We start from the raw sequence: 24,791 nt of genomic DNA on the forward strand, positions 1-24,791 counted from the left end.
CCCCTTTGAAAACAGCATAATAATTCAAAGAACTATACCAGACCTCGTTCACTTTTTTAGAATGTATCTATTTAGTATTCATTGTAATCAGGTTGCTGCTCATTCCCTCTAGCTGTCATATTCATTTAGCATATTTTATTCCCCTCGTGGAAAAGAATATTACAATTAATTGCACTATGCTACAGTTTCCAATGTTTGTGATCTCTTTTTCATGACAAACTCCTGTCTGTCACAATGAGGAATTGCTTGGCAAAGTATGTCACTGTTTTCTCCATTGTTCCATCATAACCTCGCATGTGTTCTTGCTCACAGCGAATCAGCTTGTACATACACCTTAAGGGCTTTCTCAGCTAAAGATCCCACAAAATTCTTACAATGCTCTGAAATATTATCACCCTTTAGGAAATTACAAGAGGGATGTTGGAGGGATAACTTCATTTTGATGGAGATGGGTGCAGCCTCTGCCCCTTTATCTTTGTCAGCAACAGAAAAATATCAATGTACACCATGGGAAGAATTTCAAAAATAATGAAAATAAAGATAATGAAACTAATTAGCTCATATATTCATTGATTCCCTGTAAATATATCAATGTACATTTATGAATAATATATTTTGGAAGAAAGCACACTGGTCCCTAGGTTCAATAGATACATGTCCTATACTTTCACTCACAGATAAAGGCTTTTCCTTTTTTAATGCACAAGTGATTTTCTCATTCATTTTGATGGTTGCTGAACCAACAAAACTCTGTGTGTAACGGACTAAAATTGACACTAATTCACAACATTATTGTGAATTTAAGTTCAGGGCAAATATACAGTAGATTGAAAGTCAGATTATTTATAAGTCTGGTTATTTATTTATTTTAATCATATAGCATTCTTACAGTTAATCTTACAATTATTTTTTAAAAAAATTAATATTTTAATGATAAAGATTATTTTGCAGATAAAGCATTATATGTAATTCATAAATGAAGGAAGGAGCGGGCATAAAAACAAATTACTGTGCACAACTTTATGAGTCATACTGGACTGCTAACACACTGTAACGAGGAGCCTAATGTTTCGAGGAGGTGAAGGCACCTGTCATGAGCAGAACTCTGTTGCACAGAGGCTGGTGGTGGGGCTGGTGGCAAACAATGCTGCGATGCGATTGAGAATATGCTGGAAAAAGAGTCAGCAGGGTCGTGAAGTGATGTGTCAGCGAGTTTCCACCACGCTCACAGTCTCCGAGAGACCTCAGAGAGGAGGGGGGGCTGACTCACCAGCTGGTTGAAATGCACTGACATTTCACATGAGATCCACAGCTCCCCCTCTAGCTGTGGGGGATGTGGCTGTTTTTTTTTTGTTATTGTACAAACTGGTGACTGGGTGTGGCCACTTTATTTCAGTACCATATCTCAGGTGATTAAAATTTGATGAGGATGGCATCACATATCATCACACACTCCGTCCTTCTCATTGTTTGGCCTGGAGGATGCTACGGCACTAGGTTGTATGTTTTAACTGCTCTTCTGCAGGCTGGCTTCTCAGGAAAGCCTAGTATCTACTGAGCCACCCACTGGAACACACACGACACTGCACCATCAAGACACAGAGGATACAGGTATATTTCAGGCCAGAAAAACTATACAAGGACCTCTCTGGTCACACAGGTACTCTCAGCAAAAAAACAGTGGTTTTACAAAAATGCCTACAATCATGTATGCTTTCTGTTCTTATTTGTGTTCATGTTTTTTTTTTCTCAGGAAATGCTTTCTGTTATGTGTCATCTACAGTGGGGAGGGCACAGTAATACCCCATCATGTTTCCCACTTGTAGAAAATCTAGCTTTTAAAACAGGGACCACTTTTTTTGTATCCAGTGCATTTTTGCTCTGCTGGCGCTTTGTGGAGGCTAAGTGCTGTGCGCTTGCCGAGTGTGGAGTGAGGTGTGCCATGAGCTGCGCGGGCCAAGTGCCTGAGCGTTCACCGCTCACAGTGATTCATGAGCCGCTCTGCAGAGGCACTGAAGAAGCGCTTCCTGTACATTTTACATTTCTACCCAGCAGCCCCGGCCGCGTCACTGCACATGGGTCACATACTTAGCAGAGAAGAAGAAAATGACTTTCCCTGCCTGCACAGGGAGAAACCTTCCTGCAGGCCCGCAGACAAGGGAAACAAGGTGTGATTAATTCCTCTCTTGCTATGTCCTATTTTGGCGTCTCTGTGGAGGAGTAGCCCCAAAAGAGCTGGAAGGCAACCCAGAATAGCATCGCTGTTCCGCTCCGCTGCTCAGGATCGATACTAGATTGGCAGGTGGAAGCGTTTAAGTGAGACTGTTCATCCAATGACAGTTGTGAGCCAGGGCCCCACCTCCTGCAGACTCTTCAAGATCAATTGACACAGGGGCATTGATCTGCATGTTTTCACGAAAAGGATCCAAAACTCTCCTGATCAATGGTCTGGTTTACTAATAAAGATAAGTGGCTTCGCTGCTGCAGTCTCAAATATCAGCACACTGAAAGATTTAGCCCCACCAATTCAAAAGGCATTCAGGCTAATGCCACCCATTGCCTTCTGCATTTAACCTCAACCTGCATGTTCTGGGAACTAAAGAGTCACCGTGAACATATTCCCTGTGTGACTTTATATTCTGACAAGGCAGTATGTTCTTTTTTATGTTCTAAGAAGCTAGAAACATTTCTCATTTTGAATGCAGGGTTCAATTCTGTATATCAAAATGAGAATTGCCCAGACTCACAATTTGACATTCCAGGGAAAAAAAGAGAAACACACACATGAGGGACATAATCATGATCCACTTCCACATAATGTTCCAGTACTTCTCTTTGGTAAGTAGGGACTGGTACAAAATGCATGTGTCCCTTTGCAACTGCATGGTTTTTTTGGTGTACCTGCAATCAGTTGGGGCAGCTGTGCCAGTCCCTGTATTTATACATCACTGCCTTTGAAATGGCAGTGTTTTTTCAATGAACACAGTGAGCCAGGTAGATTGGAATGTGTGTAAAACCCATGCCACTGGTGCTCAGAGCGTTCACTGTCAACTTTGCCGGTAGAGAAACCGTCTCATTGTTTTGAGGGAGAAAAAGAAACTGTTACAAGCAATAGTTTCTCATCAGTAACAATTCTGCAGCAGCTCGATTCTCTATTCATTGTTTTCTGCTGCTTCCACATCTGTGAAGAACAATGACAGCCTCTGGACCGTTGGAATGGAATGGTAAATTCAGCTGGAATGCAGTCATGGAGGTTATTACATGCAGGACTCTTGCAATGCAATGTGCGCATTTGATTTGTGTGTTTCATTTACATTCATCTTATCATCTTGCTTGAGTTCTGCTGCATGCTTTTAAGGCTCCACGGTCTGGTGACAGCACACAAATCCTTACATTGCCTGTACGCGCGCTTAAACATTTTACACCTGCAGACACTGTGTAGGAAGTGTTGGGAAAACACTGTCATTGTCATTTAATGTAACATAATAAGACTGGATTTCAGTTGCAGGTGGAATTGTCTGTGCTATTGTGGACTCTGTTTGCCTGCTTTTTCCTCCTTTTCTTCTTGTGTGTCCTGTATATGTTGAAAAGAAAAAAGAAAGAGAAAACCCAAAGTGGGCAATATGAGTCAGCAATAGAAGAAGAAAATATTTTGCATGTGACTCAGAACCACATTACTAATCCAAACTCTTATTAATTGTATATTGTTATTATTGTAATGCCCATTAATTTGAATGTATCTCAGATCAGATTAATTAGGTTGTTTTGCTTTAGGGTATGATGTATCTTAATGAAATCTCTTGTGCACTCTTGCAGATGCACTCTATGCGAACTGTGCCATTCCATGCTCTCCTCTAAATGGGGACATAAGGAGGCATCCACAGTATCCTGAACTCCAAAGAGTATAGCAGCTGCAGCAGCCGCAGCAGAGTTTTGGTTCCCATTCTAATTTAATCAGTCATAATACTGACGTTAGCCATCGGTCGGTATCAGACTCTAAAGCAACATGTGGTGTCCATTTTCTTAGATTGTTTGACGCCGAATGCACTGTACAGTCATATCTTCTATCTCAGCCACGTCATGTGCCTCTCTGCCCTTTTTCCCTTCTCTGCATGCAGGTGGGTGGATGATTAAGAGTAAGACAATGGAGCCGGCTAAGCTGATTGTTGATGGCAGCTGGAGAGCTTTTACTTCAGTTACACACCGAGGTGAGATTGCCACGTCGCGGCCTCGCTCATTCTCTGTGTCTAAACCTCTAGCCGAGCCACTTCCCTGCCACTCCGACAGGCTGCTGTCTGCGACAGCACAGGGCCGCTATTCTGAAGCTAATTCCTTCTGTAACAGAGAACCCGCATGTCCTTGGCTGATCAATACCATACCAAGGGCAACCGAACAAATCAGGAAGGGAGAAAGCAAGGTGGTTCATGCCATTGAGCAGATGCAACCAGGAGATAAAGATCACACGCGATAGGACCATCCCAGGTGTTTAAACGCAGCCCATGATGGCACAGGGTTGGCATTTTCTTTCACGCAGAGAATTAGATTGTGGTAAGACGACACTGGACCATGGTTCAGTGAGGACAGCATAGGAATTAACACTGATGACTGATATTACAGTTTCATAGACTAGGCCTATACTACAGAGCTGTTGCCAAGAATTGCATTAGTTACTCAAGGTAAGTGCTGGGCCCAAGCGCTGATTGTTTTTACCAGAAATTATTGTCACAGTTAGATCATAATGGCATGTTCAAAACAGAGTAATCACTTTAAAATAATTGCCTTAAATGAATGGCAAAATGTTGCATTCAGTATTTCTTAGTTTACTTTTGCATTTAGAAGGCCTAAAAACATTTTACAATAATGCTACAACACCGTTCAGCAATGATCTGCCTATTATTTCTCCCGTTCAGTTTGAAAGGGTGATTTGATCAAAGGGGATGTGTCGTGGTTTATTTCCATAGAACTGCACCGCCAGTCGTAGTTTATTCCTTACTTAGAAGGTGAATATTCTGTGGATGTGCACATATTGTAATATATATTTTTGTTCAAAAATAATAAAATGGTAGCCTTTATGAGTGCTGAATTATTTCTTTGGTAAGTAGCCGTGGTATAAGTGGAGTAAACCACTCCTGGTGGTGCAGTTGTATGGAAATAAACCACTTCAGGGTGGTTAATGCCCCTTGGCTTCAACGCGCCTTAACACCACCCTGTCGTGGTTTATTTCCATAGCACTGCACCGCCAGTCGTGGTTCATTCCTTACTTAGAAGGTGTCTGGTTATAGTTCCATGGTGTGAATAGTGTCAAAGAATGTTAGCTGACGTAGTTCGCTAGAGATTAACGGCTAATGTTAGCTTTCTGAGCTAGTCTGCTTGCACAGTTGCCAGCTAAAGAGCTAACTGATGCACTTTTTTATTTTAGTTAAAGTAGTCACAATGTTTCTTATTCTGATAGAATTGGGCTTTATGGTATATTTACAGTAGACCTACATTTATGGACAGTGAATTAAAGCATTGAAACAAACCCTGACTCATTGGAAATGACTTTTTCCATAGATGGATATACGATTTTTTTTTTTTTAAAGAAAGAAAACAGCCAGGTTCAGGTGAGAGAGTAAGGTCAAAATGACAATATTCAATTAGAATAATGTTATAAATTGATATGGATCAATGTATACCTTTTATTAGATTATAAATTCTCTGTTTGGTTGTTACGTTTGCCTTTTGGGTGACAGCACAAAGAGGGAGAGAGGAGGATAGAGAGGGAGGGAAGGAGAGAGAGCAGGATGGAGTCGGCGTAAAGAGAGAGAGAGAGCAGGAAAAATATTTTGTGTAAAACTCATGTTACTTACTAGTAATTCATTAACAGTATTATTGTTGTAAATTAAAATATATATAGAAAAATATTAATGTATTAATTGTTATCCAATGAAATGAGTGACTTAGCAGGGGGGTTGAACACATTTGCAAGGCACTGTATGCAAGTCACATTCTCATTAGGGGCTGACCCCCCCCCCAAAGGTCTGATCCTAGAATCGCCCCTGATTTAAACTAGCTAGAACATAATGTGCAAAATAAACGTCCAATACTTACCTTGTACTCATTATTGTACTTAGTGGTGGCTAGTTTTATACTACTGTCTTTCTGTGTTGCACAGCGCTCATGTTTGAACCACGTTTTAAATGAATCCATGCATTAGTTTCTTTTTATCCATTATTTCGCGCGTTTCCGTCGATCTGGAACGTGCATGGGTAACGGGACAGTAGGGGGTGGCCTGACGCGCGCCCCCGCCTGTTGTGTATGAATATTTGAGTGAATGTAACGGTTTGTACTCGCTCAGTGTGTCTGTGAGGGAGGGAGGGAGGGAGGGAGAGAGAGAGAGAGAGAGAGAGCGAGAGAGAGAGAGAGAGAGAGCGAACCAGGGAACGAGCGAATACACAGTGGCACCGGCGGCGGCGGTAGCGTCAATGCATCTGTGTCTTCGAATTGCCTGTCTTGATCTGCCAATCCACTGTACAACATTTCCGATTGAGACCTCACACCAGGGATCACCAGGAGCCTTTGAAATCTCTCGACATTGTGGACGGAGCTACGCGTTTCTGTTTTGGTTGCCTTTAAAAAAGAATTCCTATTCCACAATTGCATTTTTAACTCAGTTTCTTGAATTTTTAATGGAAAAATGGCGTTCCATTCTCAGTCCTGCAGCATCTTCTGCTTCGTCTCAATCCAAACTATCCTGATTTTCAGCGTATCGTCGCCTGGAACAGAAAGCCTCACTTTCCCTCAACAGTACACGTAAGTATACCTCGGGGAACAACATGTAGGAAAGCTGAAGACCAGCGCGCAGAATTAGGACAGGTGACTCAAACTGCGCTGTTTACTGAGGTGCGATAGAGTCGCCAGATACTGTTACCGTTGTTCCGACCGGGACCCCATTTCGGTGTTTGATTAGGTTTGGGATGTTGGAGATTTGTATGGTTGTATCAACACTGGCATATTTGAGAGTTTTGCGGTCTTCGTCTCGGTCGCGTCAACCTCTTCACATATTATCAGACATAATTTGTCACTGTGGTACAGCGCAGGGATGCCCAGTTTTAGGGCGATGCACAGGTGTTACTGTTAAGGCAAAGTCAGCTTGAACCATTCAATTATTAATCAGAAGAAGCATGGCATGCGAAATTAGGTAATGTTTCCACATACAACGTCATTCGTCGTTTTATTTTTAGTTGCTTCCTGTTTGGAGACGGATATCCAAACATGTTACTATGTTTACAAACCCGTTTCGCGTTTTGTGGTCCGCCTGTATGTGTAGCACTTCGGCGTTCCGAGCGAAGTGTATGGTATTTTTACTTGATAGGATCTTCGATACGCAATCTCCCAAACTGATGGTGGTTCCCTGTCTCGCCTCGTCTGATTAGAAGGGTCATATAAACACGGCTACTGCGAAATTATGTTCTCCATAAAAATGCCTACTGTCATGAAGCCGTGTTTATGAAATCGGCAAATCCACTCGGCTGTTTCTGTTAGCGATTCGGGGTGAGGAAAGCGCATCCTGTAACGTAAAAATGTGGCTATGTTTCAGTTTGACAGTCCACTTTAAACAGTGCGCTCAGGGTTGTTATGGTCCATGCATGTTATTGTCTAAACTCTTCCATCTTTTGCATTGCTTACAGTAAAGCATTTACCGTCGGCCTGCGTACTCTATGCCCCACTAGAATCCAGACTCTAACTCATACATGTGATGTCCCAGTATCATGACAACGACTGCTTTTGGCAAGTCATTTGAATTTGCGTGTTATGTAATTGCCTTAATTTCACAGGCGAAGCGATCGCATGTCTACATCTTGATGTATCGTCAAAACATACAACCGCTACTGCCTAAGGTCGTGTTTTTCTAAAAGGAAACTTTGCACAGAAGTTAAGATGTGCGGCGTGACAGTACTGTATCCTATAATTCATCAGTAGAATTTTATACAGTCTGAAAGTATTATTACAACGTAAACGCAAGGTTTCTTCGATAAGAAACATTAAAGCTCGGGACCGAACAAACACTTAGGCCTACATAAAGTCCAGTACTATATACGTCGCATTTAATTGTGCGTATTTGTCCTGTCTGGGTTGGAGATGTTTCCGATTTGAATGCTTGTAGACTGATGTAAAGTGTCAGTAGTTTTTTTTTCTACAAATCTTCTGTCAACAGTTGAAAAATAACTGGACCTAATTGCGTTCGTTGTGTTTATTGAAATACGGTGGCTCCAGAACTTTCGGGACCACTGTGCCGAGTTCACAGTTAGCAGTGTAATTTGCCATTGATAAATTATTATGCTCTTCTTTGAACTGTGATGTGTATTTAGCCTAAGGATGAAGAGTCCACTAAATCCTTGGTGTCTGTTTTTTTAAAAAAAACATAAATTTTTGTAAGCAATCGAAGTATTGAGTGTTTGGTTGGTGGGAAACAGAATTCCCACAGGAGTCTTTTAAGGTGCGTTTAAAATTACGAGAATCGCCATTCCTCCGTCGCCCTGGACTTGAAGGTAGTTTTAAGCGCTTAACACACTAACAGCATTCGCAAAAACAAGGAACGTACAGCCTAAAAAGCCCTCAAAACCTGGATCTGGATCCCGTGTTGTTCACACAACGGGACATTACGAAAATAAAGCGATGAAAGTAGGGTAATTAATTAACTTTTGTCTTTTAAGTAAAATCTATCCCCATGCACGACGTGTCTCCGGTAAATGAAGCTGAATTTTCATTTCAGTGTAAGTGTCATATATAATATGTAACGCAGAGTGAAAGTTTCAAAAGGCAGACGCCCTGCTCAGCGAAAACCTGACAATTGTTGGGGCGCTGCGGACTGAAGACATAGTGAAATTTACGTCGGCCTTTATTTTTACAACATTTGTAGCCCATCCTTATTTCTGCGGCCAACAGTGATGATGTTACCATTAATAAAAACTATAAAGGCTAATGATTATAGACTAGTAATCCGAATTATGATAATAACAACTACAAGTGCATTAGTCCATAATATGGCCCTGTACTTATAATATCATGATGTATATCAATATCAATGTAGCAGCTGCTGCCTTTAGACTCTTGATGACAGAACGAGGGAAATTGCGTTTTCATGTAACCTTACTGCAACGCCCAGTGCTGAGGTGGCGCAATGAAGACACGAAAACATATAGCCCGGTTAAGATTAATACACGCTTCTCAGTGGTTTGTGATGTGTTCGCATTTTTATTTTAATGTTTACACACAGCGCTGTTGGACTTGGTTGTTGTAGTCGTATAGATTAAATTGGCCACACTTTCTCATTGGTTTCGTCTGACCGTCTTCTTCACGGGCCGAAAAGGTTGCGTCCTTTATGGCGCAATCACACAAATTGTTTTTTGATATGTCTGAGATCAATTTATATTTGATATTTTGGAAATAGAGGGAGAAGATGGAGATAAGATGCCTCAAACATAGACTGGGTTGGGATAATTTTTTTGCACATAGGGCCTAATGGGTGGAGTTAGGATTAAGCAAATACATTTGCTCAGTCCTGGAGGGGTGGGGTGGGTGCAGGGGCAATTCTAGGATCAGACCTTTAGGGGGGGTCCGCCCCTAATGAGAATGTGACTTGCATACAGTGCCTTGCAAAAGTGTTCAACCCCCCTGCTAAATCACTCATTTCATTGGATAACAATTAATACATTAATATTTTTCTATATATGATATTTTAATTTACAATAGTCTAATACTTTTAATGAATTACCAGTAAGTAACATGAGTTTTACACCACAAAATATTTTTCTTGCTCTCTCTCTCTCTCTTTCTGCTGACTCCATTCTGCTCTCTCTCCTTCCCTCCCTCTCTATCCTCCTCTCTCCCTCTTTGTGCTGTCACCCAAAAGGCAAACGTAACAACCAAACAGAGAATTTATAATCTAATAAAAGGTATACATTGATCCATATCAATTTATAACATTATTCTAATTGAATATTGTCATTTTGACCTTACTCTCTCACCTGAACCTGGATGTTTTCTTTCTTTAAAAAAAAAATCGTATATACATCTATGGAAAAAGTCATTTCCCATGAGTCAGGGTTTGTTTCAATGCTTTAATTCACTGTCCATAAATGTAGGTCTACTGTAAATATACCATAAAGCCCAATTCTATCAGAATAAGAAACACTGTGACTACTTTAACTAAAATTTAAAAAAGTGCATCAGTTAGCTCTTTAGCTGGCAACTGTGCAAACAGACTAGCTCAGAAAGCTAACATTAGCCGTTAATCAGCCTAACATTTTTTGACACTATTCACACCATGGAACTATAACCACTGCACCGCCAGGAGTGGTTTACTCCGCTTATACCACGGCTACTTACCAAAGAAATAATTCAGCACCCATAAAGGCTACCATTTTATTATTTTTGAACAAAAATATATATTACAATATGTGCACATCCGCAGAATATAGTCCATTCATATAGCTAGCTTGACACATCCAAACTTTAAAATTTAATTTAATAAATGTGCTATATTAGCCTACATAAAAAAATACTATACGTTACACATCTAGGCTTCGGCTTCTGAAACTATAGTAACCTAGCCCACTAACTAGAAATTTCTGATATAGGCTAGCCAGGTACACAGTGTCCGCTTAGCTGGTGAAGTCGATAACGTTACATTTGTGTCCGTCATCTTAAACGTACCCACGTATGTGGAAACGGTGACTATAAGCTACATCGTACTCATTTATTGGAATTAAATCGAACGTTTCCATTTATTGTAAAATTTGACATTGACAATGGTAGGTCAAACGAGGTACGTGAGAGACTTGACGTTTGGAATTCTGATCTCGCAGTGGTGGTCGCCGTTGCTTCATGACCGGAACTTGAAGGGTGAGTATTTGTTTCTGTCGATGACAGCACCCGGCTCCAGCGTTTCTTTCTGCGACAGATGGTGCCCAGTAGCCCTCCTGTCAAGGCCAAAAAACTTGAGACTGTGTACTCTTGTCCGGTTGACGTTTGAACTGTTGCATAAAAGGTCCGCAGCATCTTGTTCAGACCCTCAGCATTTAATGATTCATAATCATGTTTCTCGTCGTTTTCGACTACCCAGTCTCCTAAAACCCCGATTGGCTATGTTGTTGATTTCTTTGTGTTGTCCTCGTGTTTCCTTTCCTCTGTTTTACTAATTTCATCTTCACTGATGGTTTTATGCCTTTTGTTGTAGTTTTTCACTTGTTCCCTAATTTTTCTTTTGACGGGCGCACCTCCATTTTTGGACTATCCAGTGCGTTGGTTTTCATCCAAGTCTCAAAATCTGCATTCTTGCCAAAAAGATAAATGTTATTTCTGAATAATTCTCCATTTTAAGTGGCAAATGTCACGGTGTATTGGCGATGCCACTTTGTTGATGCTCTAGCTATGTTGTTACCGTTAACTGTAACATTATCTAATGTTATTACAATGTTTCCGTTATGTTCTGTTGTAAATGGAATCTTCGGTAAAGCTGAATGAGTTTGCGTATTAATTTCGAACGGTGATAAGGCCACTTTCTGTGGAACTACTTTATAGCCGTGCATTATTACCGTGCATTTACCGGGAAATAATGCACACCCCTCCAGCCAATCAGAAACGAGTATTTAACCAAGCCGTGGTATAAGTCACAGTAATAACTACCAATCTGACCCAACGTTCTCAGAACATTCAGAAATTTTATTTGCTAACGTTTCAGTTTACTTGTGTTTTTAATGTGCGCAATTAAATTCACTAACCTACCCCTTCTCTTTTCACTGGCCTGCATGCTGCCACCTACTATACCGGAGTGTGTAACATAATGGCTTCATAAAGAATACTGGACGTTAAACCTGTTTAAATAAAGCCATTTGAAGGTTGTCCCGTCTCTAACAGACAAGTTCGCAAAATCTAACGTTAGAGGGCTAAAATGATTTAATAATAATAATAATAATAATGATTAGGGGTGCTGAGATGAAATTGAGGTGTGCTTGAGCACCCCTAAAAAGAGTCTAAAATCGCCAATGGGTGGGGGACTGCTTGTTTGGGTTAGCTATTTGCTCGGTTGTTTCCGATTCAGTTGCTGAATAAAGGTATTAGTTTCTCACTGTCCGATTTTCCGTGTGGGCGTTGGGGTTCTACGGTTGTTTAATGCCCTCCACAGTTCGCGCTCTAAACTCCCCGAACGTTGTTGCCACTCAATTCACAGCGTTCTTTTCCCAATCACACACATCACTGAGCTAAATCCATCGGAATCCATTATTGCAAAGCAAGAACATTAAGGAAGGTACCGTCTCATAATTTTGTGCATGATTTGGAACACGGAGTGCGGCTGTGTCATAACTGATTAAAGTTTCATTTGTGCTTTTTTACGGAGGAAACATGTTGTCTTTATTTAATTATTTATATAAATAATTAAACGACAACAACAACATCAACAACAACAATAATAATAGTAATAATAATATGATTTCATTTCTTATCATTTTATTTGTTTGGTACAGGTATAGGCCCTTCACCACTTTGAACGGTCTATCAAGAGGAAAGTGCACTGTGAAGGGAAGATTTAATGGAAGCACAAAGTGGTTTGGCCTTAGGTTCAATAACTATTTAAAGCAGCATTACTTTGCTCTCATAACTTCCCGAAGTCTTCATTTTTAAAAAACTAGAGTAAATGTAAAATTGTGTTCCTTACCAAAAAACATTGCTTTTTAAAATTGTTTTGAAAGTTAAACCAAACCACTTTGCACTTTGATTGAAGTTTAAAGCACCAACTTCCGCATATACATTTATGTCCCTTTTAACTTTGCAAAATAAGCAATGCATTACTTTCAAATGTGCAGCCCACACACGCTTTGATTTGTAATTCAGCTGTAGTAAAATTAAATCCTCACTTTTTATTGCAGTAATTAATAAAGTGAACTAAAAAGCAAAGAAATCCATTTTGGGATTCCTTTTTGTTTAATCAAGAAGAAAGCCCAGCATGCTGAATACACTTCCCTGAGTAGTTCAAAGTCAGGTCTGAATATGTTCTCTAACAAAAACCTCCAATGTATTGATGAATCGACTGTCTTCCAAATATGCACACTGCCATCCTGAGAGTGAGCTCTGAGGGTCACTTAGAACCCCCAATGAGGTCCACTGGATAACAGTGGACTGGAGGAGTACACTATAGCAAGGCCATAGTCACAACCCCGGATCCAACTCTGATCGCCTTTACCTTCCATTGGCTATAGGTGTGATTTTTATCATCCATAGACATGGAGGCTAAGGCGTGACTTTAACCTCTACTGAGTAGATGCATATATGTATCGTATGTGCTATGACCTCCTTCCAAGGGACTTCTATTTGGACGGCCATTTACAGTATCATGATAATACAATGATGAAAGCGAATGTAAACAGCCACCCAATCAAAATTTCTGTCTAAAGGGTGAAGTAGAGTGAAGGTTACTGTAGGCGAGTGTCCATATCCATATTGTGGCGCTGCCAGAGTCCATGGCATGGTTTATAAATCACTTTTATGGAAAATCCTGAGACAGGTGTGACAGGGAAATGCCTTGACATTGTAATGAGTTTTAGGATTTGTCAAAATACCCATAGTAGTAATGCTGTGAACATTATGCTCTCATTTACTGGAACAGAGAAATTTACACTGTGTGGTTTAGTTTTAGGTGGATTGTGAGCGTGGATTACATTTCCTTACATTCCCAGGACTGCATTTATTTATTTAACAAAATTGTTCTTAGTTTGTGATTTGGTGCTGTAGTTGGGTCTCATTCAAAGGTATTGAAAGGATCACGAAACGTGAAGGCAAAGTGCTGATTTTTTAAAATTTTCCGATATGGAGGCGCACCCCGCGTTGATCTCTCATGTCCCCTCAGCGCATGATGGTTTTAATTAAGTATTATGGGATTACCCTTAGTGTAGCGGGTGTTCCTTGAAGGCCAGTGAAACATCATTTTAAGGATCAGACAGCAGCCAGTGCAGAGCTGTGCCAGAGAAATGAACCACTCCCTCTCAGCCTTTCCGTCTCTTTGCCCTGATTATAGCTTTAAAATAATGAATACGACAGCATGAACTGAAACAAATCTGATCTGTATAGTTTTTCATTTTTCATTTCACTATACATTACTATAGTTTACAAGAGAAAAGCATAGAATGTCTTGGCCTGATGTGTTGACAAAGCACAGTGCTGACATGCAAAATGTAAATCCATGTAATATTACTCATTATGCAGAGGTTTGTGGGTGTGTCCAATATGGTGGCTTGTCCCCTGGTTCCCCTGGGTCTTTAATTTATGTCAGTTTCGGCAATATGTACACCCTGGAAAGGAGAATTCTTATACTTAACTAAAATTGTAAGTCTCCTTCACTGCTTTGCTTTTTAAGTGTCCCTTAAGTGTCTTTAAAGCTTGCCTTTACATACGACGCATTATCATAAAATTATAACAGACTTTGCAAAAATTAGCATTTTTCTTTGTCCCTGCTTTTTGATTAATATTTAAAATGGATAGGGGTGCATTTGACTGTTCAGGGAGTTTTATGACAGGTGAAACAAGGTACGAAGAAGGAGTCGGAGGGTGGGTTTGTGAGGTGAGGGCAGAAGGGTGGGCGGGTGAGCTATTGTTGGTGAGCGATGAATGTGGTCTCGTGGAGAGATCTCATTAGAGACGGCAGCTCCTCTGGTCCTGCGCCTGTTTCTGCTGACCCTTTTGAAACACAATGTGCTGTAGGATCTGTTAATATAAACTAAATGGAGCAGAATCACGACTGTGAAAAACAGCAGCTCCTTCCAATTAAGAATTAATACCGCTGCGGTCAGAAGGAGTTTGCTTCTCTCCCCCCCCTCTCTCTCTCTCTCTCTCTGTCTCTCTCTCCCTGTCTCACCCCACCCTGCCTTCTCTCCATCTCCATCTCTTTCTGCCTGTCTGTTTCTCTTCAGCGGGAGAACATGTGTGGAAGTGGGCCAAACTACACATGCTATTGCTAACTTCCAGTTAATGACAGTGAATAGGAGTTAGCAGATGTATTTAGTGGATTTTGTTCCAAGTTTGTCCTAGCGTGTCTCACAGTAACATTTGTTGTGGAACAGAGAGAAAAAATGTTGCATAATGAGACTGTCAGTGAGGTAATGGCTACTGCGCATGCTTCCTGTTCCATCAATGAGCAAGCTTCTCTGAACATGCTTTGAAGAGTGAATCATTTTAACTCTGTTAAAAACAAATCTAAAAAAAAATGTTCTCTAGACATGGCTGCTTTTGCAAGCGTGGGCACGTGAAAGTAACCCGTGGGTCATTATTAGCAATACTTTTATGTTATGTGGGTGTCCACACATACGTCTTGAACAATATGACTGTTATTTCTATTATTATTGTCTTGGGTCTCTTGTGGACAAAGACTCAATCCAGTACACAGTTTACTTCAATGGTTACATTGTAACTGTAAAAATTGATCACAGAAGAGTTTTGCAGATGCTCAGAATTCTGATGAACTGACCCACAAATTGCTGGACACCCCTAGATGGTGAACTAGAAGGTCCATTTTTTTGTTCGCTACGTGGAAGTCTTGTTTTTTTCTCTGGCTGTGGATTTCAAGGACAACATGTTAAGGAAGATGAGAAGGAGGAGGAACTTTTGGTTCCTGTACAATTCTCTCGCCCTTAATCTGCGGAAGCGGGAATTTTCCGGTGGACTGGAGGCGATGCGCTCAGGCGTTAGCTGAGCGGGAGAGAGCAGGGCTGTAGTGTGCATGCCTGGGAAATGAAGGGAAATAATGAGGCCTTTTCCCCTCTTCCCCCCAAAGCTCTGCACTCTGGGCTGAAGGAGGACGACAAAGCCCGGCTCTCCACCAGCAAGAGCCCTGAGGCAGGTCTCGGGAGCCCCTGGGCTCTGACATGCAGGGAGAGGGAGAGTTCTGTAGGAGCGGGGGGGATGGAGGGAGGAGTGGGGTGGGGATGTCAGGCCTCTAACGGCAGCAGTTTCAGATGCTGTCTTTCGTTTTATTGCATTAAAATTGAGGCTAAAGAGAGAGTTTGCCTAGACAAATCCATAGAGAAAGGGGGAGCGTGTGTGTGTGTGTTTGTGTGTGTGTATAGAAGTCCAGACCGATAAGGAACGCATTTAGCTTGGGGATGGAGGCGTTGTCACTGGCAGTTACCATCACTTTGCTCTGCACCAGTGTCGCATCAGTTTAAGCATTTTTTCACTTCATTGCTAGGTGACCTTTTCATAGTCAGTGGTCTTTCTTCAACAATTCTGCATGCACAATCCATTTTGAGGTCTGTGGATATATATATATATATATATATATATATATATATATATATATATATATATATATATGCACATATCGTTTTTTGTCTCTTTCTCACGCACACACGTACCCACACACAAGGTCTGTTTAGTGTAAGATGTTTGCATTGCCATATACATGAGCATTACAAACATCTTTTACTATATATGTAGTTGCACATAAAATGTATGTGTATTGTAGGATTATACTGTTTTATGGTTTAGGTTTATGTTCATTTCAGTTGATGCTTTTTGTGACCCCTTTGTCCAGAAACTAGAAACCATCAGCCATTTAAAAAACTAAAAAATTAAAAACTAGAAACCATCAGCTGTTTCCTGATGTGCTTCTTACTGTCCTGTATTTTAGTCGAATTACAGTTGAAACTGTGTTGCAAAGTTGGCATTTCATGCTGCCATATTTCAAGAAGACAGTTTTTTGTGCTTCTATTATTGATGTGACGATGATAAAATATCAATTTTTAGTAGAATTCCTTGTTCAGTGGTTCCGGAATAGCTTTGAGAGATCTGTACCATTTGACAGTTGCAAATATTTTAGAGTTGAATAAATACAGAGAGGTAAAGCTGCTGAAAACAAAATGACCTTCTCCTTAGCAATAACACAGTTGAGATGAAACATTTTGATGAAGAGGACTGAAACTAAATCAGTATTATGAGCCAACAGGAGAAGGAGTAAGAATAATTGTTACCAGTCCTCTTCGTTACTGGAGACTTTCTTCATAGCTTACTTCTTGTTCTTGTGCATGTGCTTGTGTATGTGCTTGTGTGTGTTAGGTGGTGTGTGTGGTGGTGGGGTGGGGGGGGGAGGGGGGGTGGTGTTTGTGTGTGCACATTGTTGTGTGTGGACCACCCATGGAACTGCAGCTCACAAAGTCTGCTCTGGCAGGTAAGTGCATAGCAAACTAGTGAATTTCTTTTTGGGAGAGTGGCTTTTTTTACTTTCCTACAGCTTTTTCACGGCCATTTCTGCAGCACCTCTCCCACTCCATACGCATCGCAAAACATGTTATTTTCCACAACAGAAAAAAGCGTATTTTTTTGGCCAAAAAAAAACTTTATTGTTCTGTATCAGCGCTGGTATATGCCCATTCATCTGTTTAGGATCAGGCGGCAGCTGGTTATCTTGCCAATATTCTTGTGTATGTGAGAACAGGGTCATTGTGCGTGCTCTATGCATGCCTGATTATTATATATTCTGCAGACCTGTATGGAAACACTGTGATGCCCTTGAGCTTGTGGTCTCAGTACATGCCTGCACAGTCAGTCAAAGAGCAGGTTAGCTTGATCTAGAAATTGGGAGGTGAGATTAGCAACCCAGGTTATTAGAGATTATGAAGGATCCTTGAGGCATATAATCTTTTTGCTCATGTAGCAGTATTCATAAGAACACTCACTCTTGTGAGATGGGCTGTGACGCCTGGAAACTTCCATAATGCTCCTATCAAGATGCTTTTATCGGCTTTGTTTAGCGGATCACAGATTTCTTTGCGAGATTTCTTTCCCGCACTCCGCTGAGAGCTTTCAGTCGACACCAGATAACATCATTCTCCTCTTTGTCTCTTCTGTTTTTTTTCCTCATTGCTAACTTTTGCATCTCCTTTTTATTAAACTACATCTTGTGAGCATCCCGTTCCATTAAGACATTTGCCAGCCCGGCTTGAAATACACGGCAGTGCATTTGAGTAGTTTGATCTTATAAAACTGATCTTGGCTCTGTTGCACAAGCTACTAGAAAGATATTTCTCCCATTATACTTTGCTTATTCTGCAGTTCTGTCAGTGTGTGGTAGATGGACTTGGTTTTAATATCTGTTTTTATTACAGCTTATTTTAAATACTGTTATCCTGTGCCAGAAATACCAGTACCTGAACCAAGCAAATTGATTGACAGGCAATTTTTACATGAAGAAAAAACAGGAACATAACAGGCGCTCTTCAGAGGAGGCAGCCACTTTTGTGGATTCCCTTGTATGTGGAAAAATGATGGCACTGGCAGTACTTTTGGGGAGCCGCTCACTGTCAGTCAGTGATTGACTGGGGGACAGCACCGTTTCTAGGGCTGCCTAGTCGCAGCTAAAAATGCATTTTAATACATGAAATGAAAATGTGTCTGTATATAAAAGCACTGTGGTTTTGGAGATAAAGACATGGCGCATATTGTTCCAGTACGATAACTCAAAAAGGAATGAGCAGCACACCCACACACACTCTCACACACAATCGCACACTCTCTTCTCTCACGAATGCTGTCTTAGATGCACCCCCCCACTTTATGTCTCTATTGCTCACTCTCTATCCCGCTTTCTGCTCAGTTGTCCCGTGGGTGGTCCGTCGGTTAGGCCCGCCTGGCAGACACCAGAGCGACAGCCTGGCCCCTTCTCTCTATCCGTCCGCTCTGTTGCAGCCTCCGCTGTAAGGCCCGCTCGGAGAGCACGGTCCCGCCGAAAGAGAGAGGGGACCGCAGAAACCGTAGACGCTGAGCCATTGTGATTGAGCCCTACCAAGTCTGCGGCACATAAATAAAAGAACAATGAGTGTAATGCCCGAAAGCCTCAAATTACCGCTGTAATCCGGGTCCAAGATGCTCCACGGCCCTCGTCGCGGAGGGCCACCGCCTGAATAATTAACGGCTGTATTTAGGCCGAGGTGGTGAGAGAGAGGAGTCCAGGACAGATATAGTCTCGTCTGCAGCTAATGACTTCATGAATACTCACATACACATGCTGCTTCTTCCCTTACCAGCCCCCTCCCATCACCACCACCATCCAGAATTCCCAGTAGTCACAGGACAGAGACAGATGTTGGTGTTCTTCAAGTGCCGGCAGTCATGCTAGACCTCAGCTTTTGTGCTGGGCCTGCTGTTCTCAGTAATGAAAGTGACCCCATTATCCCCTCTGTGTGTCTGAGCCTGCACAGCGAATCGGCTAACTGGAATTGCGCTGAAGTACCTCCCCACTAACAGTCTGCCAGCAGACTGCACCTAGTAACAAGGGGAGGAACAAGTCCTTGGAACTGACCAGTTTTTAGTAAGCTCAGAAAAAAGTAATTGAAACTTTTTCTAATCAAGCAGATTCCTCAGCTCAGCCCACCACCCTTTCATCCAATGTCTGTGTTTCATCAGGGACCACAGGTCCATCCAAATCTGCACCTGTCCACAAGCACTGTACATATGCAGGGTTGTATCACAGGACACATCCATCTCTGTCTCTCGGTCTGTGTTTACTGGGCCGACATGGTCTGTCCAGTGCAAAGCTTTGCAGACTGCTGTTAAACGACGGTTGAAGGAGTGTCGGCGGTTAAACAGGAGGCCTGCTGCCCTACCAGGTTCTTTTCAGGTTAACGTCTGCGAGCGAGGTGTTGTGACGGGTCTGCTCCGGGGGCCCGGGCTGGCTGCAGCTCCCAGCGGAGCCAAAGCCTGTAGTCCGACTATCTTGACGCCAGTAGAAATCTGCTTGGTCCTTCAGAAAGCTCAAATTGAATGATTAATGTGGGCTGTGAGGCCGTCCTCCGGGGACTGTCTCATGGATATTTAGCACAGAAGTGCTGTGTTTGCTCAAACACGGATTTGGGCCCTGGCACGGCAGAGCTGCTCGCAGTGTGAGAAGAACGAGCTAGTCAGAGCCACTTCCCTTCCCTGGAAGAGATGGCAGGAGACAGAAGCCCATCTAAAGGAGCCCTGCTGTATTCAAACACGCTCTCCCAGACGCAAGGCGTGATGAAAACCGGGGCCTTTTTTTTTTGTTATTTTTTACAGGGCGTCTGAGTCAGACCCCTGCAAAGACGATCCCCTGCTGTTTGGCATGCAGATACCGCTCATGGTTACGTTGCGGGCCAGTCTTGTGACTCAGATGCTGCGGCCGTGCTCTCGGGCTGTCTGCAGGGCCGCTGGCTCCACTATTACCCTAGATTTCATGTGAAGTAAAAGCGGAGACTTGAGTGCGTTGCCGAGAGCATGTGACGGTACCGCTTCCTCTTGCACTCAGCGGCCGACTGAATTATACATGTAGGTCTGCTCTCCACGTGGAAAGGCGAAGTGCGTGTGCGCGTGCGTGTGTGTGTGTGTCCGTGTGCATGCCTGTGTATATGTGGGGAGGCCTCATAGTTTACACTCTGGGAAGCAGGCAGGCCAACACTGTTTTGATGTGCCATTGTGTGCAGTTATCACACCGGAAAGTTGTCATCTGGAACGCCGTAGCTTTTATTGTTTTTCAAAATGAGAAAGAACAGGCTCTGTGGCTGTGAAGTATCTCTGGCCCCAAACTGAGTGAGTGAATGAAGAATATTACTAGTTCTAGGGTTGCTGAGTAGTACCTAACTTAGTAGTCATAGCTCCAGCATTAGGGTCTTTTTGGCATGAAGAGGTTTAAAAAAGGTTCCGTACAGTCATTACTCTAGCGAATCACTCAGTCAAGTAGTTAATGACAGAGGGATACTGTTGTTCCTAGGGCTGTTTAGTTGCAGGAGAAAACTAAACTGAATTTAATAATCAGTGAATCCACATTTTCTTTAAATGATGGATCTGTCTCGTTTCTGTCACTGTTCCTTCATCTTTTCCGCATTCCAATTCCTCCTGTCTCTGTGCAGCAGCGCATCTGTCATTGTAATAGATGTGATATTTGGGCCGCTGCGGCTGACTTTTTTTCCAGTGGGTGTCAGCTTCAATGCTGACGTAGTGTTTTAGTACAGTAACTTTGCTTTGAAGTGTTTAGCATCATCTTTCGGCTTAATTCATAAGCTCCTTGTAAATGGTTGACCTTTAAAGTGCTCTTATATTGAAGCCCTTATCCATGGGTGGTTGCCTTGATCTACCGTGTTAAAAAAATGCATTACTTCACTGAAGTTGCAGCTGCACTCGTTGGCTGGCTTTGTCTGCTTTCTGGAGTGAGATTCTGGTTGTGAGGCTGGGGCATGAAGTGACGCAATCCTGCAACAAGTCAAAGGGAACTGAGTTGTTTTAATACGATAAATTTCAGGATAAATGAGTGGAATACATTCATTGTGGTTGCACAGGATTAAAGCAGGGATGTTAAATTTAGCAAATTTCACAAAATATTTGTGAATTGAAAAGGACACTTCTTAATCTAGATGTATTATAATGCCTCAGCCTTTTGATTGGTCTGCATAATAATGATAAAAAATCTTATTATAATAATGAAATTTTTTCATGAATCGTTATATCCATGAAGACACCACATTTTTAAAGAAATTACATAAGGCTTAAAGAAACTAAATTGGTAAACAATTGGTAACTGAAATATAATGGAAGACATTTGCTAATACTTGTATTTGTTCATAGTTACCAAATTCACAACCCTTTCTGAAGAGTGAAAATTTTCAATACAAACAACATCTAAATCGTTACCATGCTACATGTGGTCCATCCCTAGATTGAAGGTTGAAAACTTTGAAGTCCTTTTGTGTAAATCAGATTTTGGTCATGTCGTGTTTCATATGGAACTCCAGTTAAGGCTGCTGTGTTGGTGCAGGAACTGCAGCTGAGGCAGCCATTAAAATGAAATACATCTCAGGTCTTTCTAAAAATCTTTCTGTGTCTCTCTTCCTCTACAGGATGATGCACTGGGCAGGACGCATCGAGAAAGAAATCGATAAAGTTCTCCAGCTCGTCAGTGGAGCCCAGCAAATGAGAGGGGTGAGTACTCTCTCTAATGCATTTTCCCCACCGCCTTTCTTCTGTGGAGCTTCCACAGCAATAACCATTCAAGCTGCTTTTTGGGATGGGGTATTTTTCTCAAGGGAAACAGCTTGTTGCCACCCCCATTTGGTTTAAATACTGTTGAATACTGAAGATGGATGGAGTAGATGTAGTTTACTTGTGGCTGGGCCTGGTCTGCCTTTGGTTGAGGTGTGGCCCTCCTGTGTTTAAGATGGCTTATCCTATGGATGATGTTATTTGCAGTGTCCCTATAGGTACAGGCGTGTTTTGTTGTATGCCGTTGAGCATCTGTCTCTGATCACGGGTGCGTCACCAGTTTGCGTGCTAGTGCTGTGGCAGGATGTAGAGAACCTGATCCAGCCAACCTGGAATGTAAAAAGTGGTTAAACTGCCATGCTGCACTTGAACAGATCAAAACCTTAGGAAGAGAAAGAAAGCACTTTCCAAGCTGCATCCCTAAGGTGCGAAAAATGACACTGGATCTGGGCTCTCTCGTTACAACTTAACAGATGGTTTGGCAGCGTGTGGATGAGAGAGTTGTGCTGCATGGCGTTAGCTTTTTATGCCTTGTATTTGTTTATTTGTTTACCCAGACTTCTGGGGTTGGATCTTGAATAACAGTGTTTAGTTTTTTGTGTGTACTTTGTGTGTAACACAAGCTTGAATCCCATCAGCAGATTGCTGGCACTGCTAAGCTGAGGCTTTGGATTGGGTCTGTTTTAGCGGACGGAGCAGGCACGCATCCATACTGTAAGCGGGCCATAGTTTTGACACAGTAACTTGGCGTAGAGGCACGTCGCTGTGACACTTCTGTTTCTCTCATTGGCTCTGGATTCTTGGCGCCAGTGCCCCACCGGGCTGTCTCATTGGCTCTTTGAAGAGAAGGCCGTGTTTTGCTGGGTTGCCCTTGACAGTGAGAAGCCTTGCGAGATTGCTGAATAATTTGACATGTTTTAATATTATGTAATGGCACCTTCACTGGGGCATGTTTCCCTGGTCTAATTTAAGAGCTTCAGAGAGCAACCCTAGATGCCCATAAAACTGAATATTATAGTGGATGTTTGGAGCTGTGTAGTGTGTGTGTGTGTGTGTGTGTGTGTGTGTGTGTGTGTGTGTGTGCGTGCGTGCGTGTACCACATTTGTGTGTCCCAATGCAGCACATCTACATCCTTGTATTACTGCGAAATGAAGTATTTAAATATTATAGTGCATATTTACAGTGTTGAGTCTTACAAGGTCACAGAGTTGAGATGCCTTCTATACAAGGAGAATTATATAGAGAAAAACAGCTTAAGTAACAGAACTAAGCTGTTAAGGGATGGTCTGACAGAACCCAGGGATGTGCTGGGAGAAGAGGCAAATGAACCTGATTCAGGCCACTCTGAACAAATGATGGGAATTCTCAGAAAGTACAACGTGCAAAATAAGTTATTTTCTCTGAAATAATCCACCAGCCCATTACTGCCAAACAAGAAGTCAAAACAAGGTCTCTGAGAAGGCGTGCGTCTGCTAAGTGTGTCAGAATGACATATATAGTGAGGGACTTACTGATGTCTGGTTTGGCAGGGGGCTGCGGACTAATGTGTGTTACGTACATTGGGGCGCTGGCCCTTACTTCTCCATGTGGTCCCCGGGACGGGTACTGTGTGCTGCGAGTGGACCCACAAATCACACAGTTGCTGGGACTCCACACAGCCAAACGCAGCGAAAGTGGAGAAAGCATTTTATCACGGCAGCAAACAGGAGGAGTCGTAGGGTGAGCTAAATGGCTCAGCATGGCTGGAAAAGCCATTTTCTAAATGGATGCCTCTATATACGTGCCACTGATAGAACTCTTCCCAGGGCTTCGCCGGCTGGTAACAAGATTGCCTGTCTCTCAGTTTCCTCTTCGCGCGTAGTTTATTTTCATGGGAAAAGTGGAGGAACCTCTGAATTTGTTTCCAACATCTTGGCTTCAGACGAAAAAAAAAAAAAAATAGCCAAAACTTTGTTTTGAGTGACTCGGTGTTCCGTTCATACGCTCGGTGCCAGAGGCCACAGTCAGATGATAGGGGCTCCTCGTTCGTCTGACTGACAAGCGCTCCCAGAAGCCGCGTCGAATCCCCGAGGGCAGTGTGAGAATGCAGCAGAAACAAAGTGAGAGAAAAAGGAGAATGACTGACATCGGCGGCCCCCGTAGAGCTCGACCCGGCCCGCGTCGAAGGAAGTGGCAGACAGCCGACAGTCCATCATTACGTTACTTATGTGCTGAGCGGACACCCTCATCCGGAGCGACTTGCTGACTTACAGTGCAGTGCTTTTCAATCGCGTTCTGATCTATGATGGGATATGAAAACAGGTGGGTTTCTGCTGCAGCAGTATAGGTGGAGTGCCTCTCTTGACGGTACAGCAGCAGGCATGAGGGCCCACACCTGTCACGTTCACAGTCCAGGGGCCTAACTGCTACGCCATGCTACTTCCCTCAAAAGCTGTCTACCACGCTGCTTCCCTCTCTGCCTCGCGACAAATTTCTGCAGGAGCAAGGTCACAGTCTAGCGAATCATTGAGAACACCTGGATAGGAGCTCTGGGTAGCACTGTTCTGCTCGGTAGCCTATTTCCACCGCCTGCTGCAGGCGGGGCTGCGCAACACCTGGGCTTTTGTGCTTTTCGCTTGCCTTTGTTCAGTTTCAGCGGCGCTGCCTCGCCCCCATGCCCAAACCAGCCCCCGTCCCCCTCCCTGTCCTTCTGCAGTGAGCTGGAGAGCTTGTGGCTGAGTCAGGAGTCTGGGAGTGTATGTGCGAGTGCATGTGTTGGCTCTGTGTA

At 42.6% G+C, this 24,791-nt stretch overlaps 1 protein-coding gene across 2 annotated transcripts in view; it reads left to right on the forward strand.

Moving 5' to 3' along the window:
• The first annotated feature begins 6,434 nt into the window (after positions 1-6,434).
• The window catches only part of cacna2d2a (calcium channel, voltage-dependent, alpha 2/delta subunit 2a), a 240,171-nt gene continuing 221,814 nt past the window's right edge, over positions 6,435-24,791 (forward strand). For both annotated transcript variants that reach the window (XM_036532940.1, XM_036532941.1), the window contains exons 1-2: positions 6,435-6,792; positions 21,882-21,963. In XM_036532940.1, the coding sequence (XP_036388833.1) occupies positions 6,677-6,792; positions 21,882-21,963 (198 nt within the window). In that variant the 5' untranslated portion in view covers positions 6,435-6,676. The remainder of the gene's footprint in view (positions 6,793-21,881; positions 21,964-24,791) is intronic.

This window comes from Megalops cyprinoides, chromosome 7, assembly GCF_013368585.1.
Source record: "Megalops cyprinoides isolate fMegCyp1 chromosome 7, fMegCyp1.pri, whole genome shotgun sequence".
NCBI lineage: Eukaryota > Metazoa > Chordata > Actinopteri > Elopiformes > Megalopidae > Megalops > Megalops cyprinoides.